Raw genomic sequence first — 4,178 nt, forward strand, 5'->3', positions numbered from 1 at the left:
AGAACAATTCCAAAAAAAGAACTAACAAGATTGAAGTTTAAATCAAATGTAATTGTCCTCCCAAAAATGGACCGACTAGCTCGATAACAAATGTAGATTGAGCCTTGTATTTACATAAATACTAAATACTAAATCGTAACTTTTGAGTCTATTAGATAGATTATCGCAATATGTAACACCACTTGTAGCTTTATTAAAATTCACTAGTTTTTTTATGCTTTAAGATCCATATTCCATAATCTTTAATCTTTCTCACTTTTTTTCATAATACTTAATAAACTAATCAGTCAAATTACCAAAATTAAAAGAGCACCATTAATTAGATTAAGCTTCAATAGAAAAATAAATAGACTTTATTACAATTTATTAGTTTAATTAAAACAATTACTTTATTATCATTTATATTTTAATTTGCAAAACATATTTTATTTGTTAAGTAAATAATAACAATTTTGGTTAATCTCCCTTATTTTATTAGGTTGACAGAAACGATCCAATACCCCTATTATTAATTACTCTTCATTTCACAAATCTCTCTATATATTTTATAATATATTTAATTATTTATGAAATACAAACAAGAAGTCGCTTTGGCCGAGTGGTTAAGGCGTGTGCCTGCTAAGTACATGGGGTTTCCCCGCGAGAGTTCGAATCTCTCAGGCGACGATTTAATTTTGTCACTTTTTTTTTCATTAGTTTGTTTTCCTTCTGTCCATTTTACATGTATAATGCTCATATCCTTCAATACTTGGACATTCATTTTCAGATTTCTTTGAAACTGTCCTTTTAATCTAAATCTACACTTTCTTGTGGATGCTAGCTAATTTTCAGTGTTTTGAAACTGTCCTTTTAATCTAAATCCACAGTTGCTTGTTTTTTTTTCATGTATATTACTTGGAGTTGGAACTACTTCTACTTGTGGATGCTATAGCCAAAGCTGTTTGGTTGTTGTACAAGAGGGGTTGTTGATACTAAATTGGCTGAAATTGTGCATTTAAAATAGGTTTAGAAAACACACATAAATTGACCACACTTTAAAGAACTTGGAAAAAAGTCCTTTAATCACTCAACTTGTATTTTTGGCTCAATCTGGCAGCTGAAAAGTCTAATTAGTTAAGAAACCTGTCTATATTATTAATATATACTCAAACATCACATTATTTAACATCAAGTCGCTTTGGCCGAGTGGTTAAGGCGTGTGCCTGCTAAGTACATGGGGTCTCCCCGCGAGAGTTCGAATCTCTCAGGCGACGATTTACTTTTTTCATAAACATCTTTGAATCCTGTTATTTCAATGTAAATAAATATTTACTGTCATGTAATATATATACTTCAATTTACAAATATACTGTGAGACCCATTTCAAATAAAAAGTGGTTCTTCAGATAGAGGTTACAAATCAATTAGAGCAACAAAACTTTTTGTTGCTTCTTTCTTCTTGATTGATGGTATGCAACTTCAATCCACTACCCGGACTTGAAGATGCATCCTTTGGTATTCTTCTGCCTACAATATTGTAGATATAATATGTTTTATTATGTTTCTATTCAATATGAAGATCCATAATCAAAACTAATATCAATTAAAATGTTTTCAGCGGAAATTGAACCATAAGTTTAAAGAAACATATACCTATTTCATAGAAAAGCTCATGGACATTCTTTGCACTTTTAGCAGAAGTTTCAAAGAAAAGCAGACCATTGTCCCTAGCATATTTCTCACCCATCTGTAATAAGAAAAATGTGATCAATCGATAAAGAGATATAACAGTTTGAAATAGATTTGCAACTCAAAATATATACCTCATCTGTCACCTCCCTTATAGTTTCCAAGTCAGCCTTATTAGCCACCAAAACCATTACCATATTTGGATTTCCTATAATGACAATAACCAAATTTCCCTAAACAACCATTCTCACAAAAGAAGTGCAATTTCTTAACATAATCAACATACCACTCTTCTGTAATTCATTAACCCATTTCTTAGCTCGTTCAAATGAATTCTGAAACCAAAATGTTTACACAAGTATTCTCGTCACATCATAACGAAAGACCAAATTCAATAACTCATCACAGTTTATGTATGTTACCTTGCTAGTGAGGTCATAAACAACAACAGCAGCAGAAGCACCGCGATAATACATTGGAGCTAAGGTCTGGTATCGCTCCTGTCCTGCTGTATCCCATATATCAAATTTTATAGCAGTGTCTTTAAATGACAAAACCTGACTAAAGAATGCTGCTCCAATTGTAGATCCCTGGAATGTTTTATGTTTACACAAGTAATTAACAAAATCAAACTTAGAGTAAAACAGGTTAATGTATACCTGGTACTCATAGAATTGGCCTTTAACGAATCTTAATACCAAACTGGATTTCCCTGTACCCATATCTCCAAGTACAACCTAGTCCAGGATAAACTAATCAATACAAGGATTAAACATTCTAAGTAGTTAGGGCAATGATTTATATCTGTTTCAAAGTTCTGAAATTTCTTAAACCCATTACAGCTAAGTACTTGTAACTTGGAGAATCGAGAACATATTACGAAATTTGATCGAATTGCATTGTGGGTCCATGTATTCTGAGTTCATATGTTGAACAATGATGAAATTAAGCATTAAAAGTTCATAATTGATGCAATAAAAGCCAAACCTACACACCAGCTTCACTTGCATGATCTTGTTACCCATCCTTTAACTCGATGATTTGCAGATATCTAGAGAGAGAAAGAGAGTTTATGTGTATTTTGTGACAGTTGAAAGGAGAAAGAAAGCTAAACCATTTATGCCATTGAAGAACTCAGGACTGGTAGGTTCCGTTTTTGGTACTAATGGATGGCTCAGATTGATTTTGATTTTCTGGGCGGCTCGACTTACCGTAGAAGTAAAGTTTCAATTTTTTAAATAATTCATTAAAAATAATAATAATATATCTTAATATTTAAATTAAAATTTTTCCTAATTAACATTCTTAACCATATTTTTTTACTTCTATTTAAGACGGCAAATGAGTCGAGCCGAGATCAAAAGTCAATTTGAGCTCGACCTCGACTCAATTAAGTATTTATTAGTTCGACTCGAATTTAAATAAGTTTATAAATTTGAGTTAAAATTCAACTCGACTCAAAAATTTGAACTAAAATTAAATTTTCAAATATTTTTAAATAAAAATATTTATTTTAAATTTTAATATTAAAAAAAATAAAAATATATATAATTTATTATTAGACTCGAAAAAACTCGTCAAATCGAATAAATATTATATGAGCTTAACTCGAATATTAAACGAGTCGGTCTCGAGCTCGATTTGAATTTGATCAAAATTAAACTCAAATCTAACTTTGATCAACTGGTTCAGAAATAGACTCTTTTTTGTCTCTATCTCTATTTTAATATATAATGGTGGAGACAAGAAAGTAGTCAATTGTGTAATCAAAATAGGACCATTAGTTAGAGGTTTACTAGGTAGAAAAAGAATTATTTCATTACAAATATATAAAATTGGGTTAAGTACAATTAATCAATTAATAAGATTCTCATGATGTGGCATGTTAGATTTATAGAAGAACTGTTTTTGTCTGTTATCAACGTGGTGTGACGGAACATTTGCCTTTTGTAGTTTTGTGTATATATTATTTTATTAGCTTTAATTTTGTCCAATTATATGTCGGTACAAGTGTTTTTTTATTATTAAAATTGGAATTATGTGATTATTGCATTGACTCATTTCAGATAAATCTTTATAATTTATTTAATGCTTGTTTTTATCTTTCGAATTTTGAATGTATAATATGAAACTCAAGTAATACAATTTTAATTATTTGAAGTTTTATTTTTTAGTTAATTGATCACGTTTGTAAATAAAATAATATTTAAAAATATTTTAAATTTACGTTTTTAAAATGAAATATTTTTTTTAAAATTTACGTATTTTACTTAAACAAAAAAAAAGAATGATTTTAGAAAATTATGAAAAAAAAATAGTTTTGGTATTTATTTTTTAATAGAACTTTGAAACGATTTAATTTTGTTTACAATTTATCGATTTGTACGTTTTTGTTTTTAAATTAAGTATTTTTCGAGAAAGATGAATTTTAAACTATCAATCTTTAAATTTTTGATTTGTGTGGAAATAGGTAAAAAAAAATAAAAAACTATTAAATTAAGATAATGAAT

At 28.7% G+C, this 4,178-nt stretch overlaps 1 protein-coding gene and 2 non-coding genes across 4 annotated transcripts; 2 read left to right on the plus strand and 1 right to left on the minus strand.

Annotated features, from left to right (window-relative positions):
* Positions 1–584: 584 nt before the first annotated feature.
* On the plus strand, positions 585–666 carry TRNAS-GCU. Its single transcript has one exon. It is a non-coding gene; the product is annotated as a tRNA-Ser (tRNA).
* Positions 667–1,171: 505 nt separating this feature from the next.
* TRNAS-GCU lies at positions 1,172–1,253 on the plus strand. The gene has a single exon. It is a non-coding gene; the product is annotated as a tRNA-Ser (tRNA).
* An 87-nt stretch (positions 1,254–1,340) lies between these two features.
* Positions 1,341–2,784, minus strand: LOC124936300 (ras-related protein RABF2b-like). 2 transcript variants are annotated; one of them, XM_047476789.1, is made up of 7 exons: positions 2,664–2,784; positions 2,328–2,405; positions 2,091–2,258; positions 1,955–2,003; positions 1,803–1,876; positions 1,633–1,726; positions 1,341–1,506 (listed from the first exon to the last, which is right to left on the minus strand). In XM_047476789.1, exons 1-7 carry the CDS (start codon positions 2,691–2,693, stop codon positions 1,400–1,402), a joined length of 600 nt encoding a protein of 199 aa, XP_047332745.1. In that variant the 5' UTR covers positions 2,694–2,784; the 3' UTR covers positions 1,341–1,399. The 2 variants fall into 2 exon arrangements, with proteins under 2 accessions (XP_047332745.1, XP_047332746.1); XM_047476790.1 differs by having other exon boundaries at positions 2,656–2,784.
* Positions 2,785–4,178: the final 1,394 nt, after the last annotated feature.

This window comes from Impatiens glandulifera, chromosome 4 (assembly GCF_907164915.1).
Source record: "Impatiens glandulifera chromosome 4, dImpGla2.1, whole genome shotgun sequence".
NCBI lineage: Eukaryota > Viridiplantae > Streptophyta > Magnoliopsida > Ericales > Balsaminaceae > Impatiens > Impatiens glandulifera.

Bases quoted from the DNA above. Each gene is read 5' to 3' on its own strand.
- LOC124936300 (XM_047476789.1), bottom strand. From the start codon at position 2,693: ATGGGTAACAAGATCATGCAAGTGAAGCTG. The intron at 1,877-1,954 runs GTATGTTGATTA...TTGTCATTATAG, and splicing joins TAATGAATTACAGAAGAGTG to GAAATCCAAATATGGTAATG. The intron at 1,507-1,632 runs GTATATGTTTCT...ACAATATTGTAG, and splicing joins TGAGCTTTTCTATGAAATAG to GCAGAAGAATACCAAAGGAT.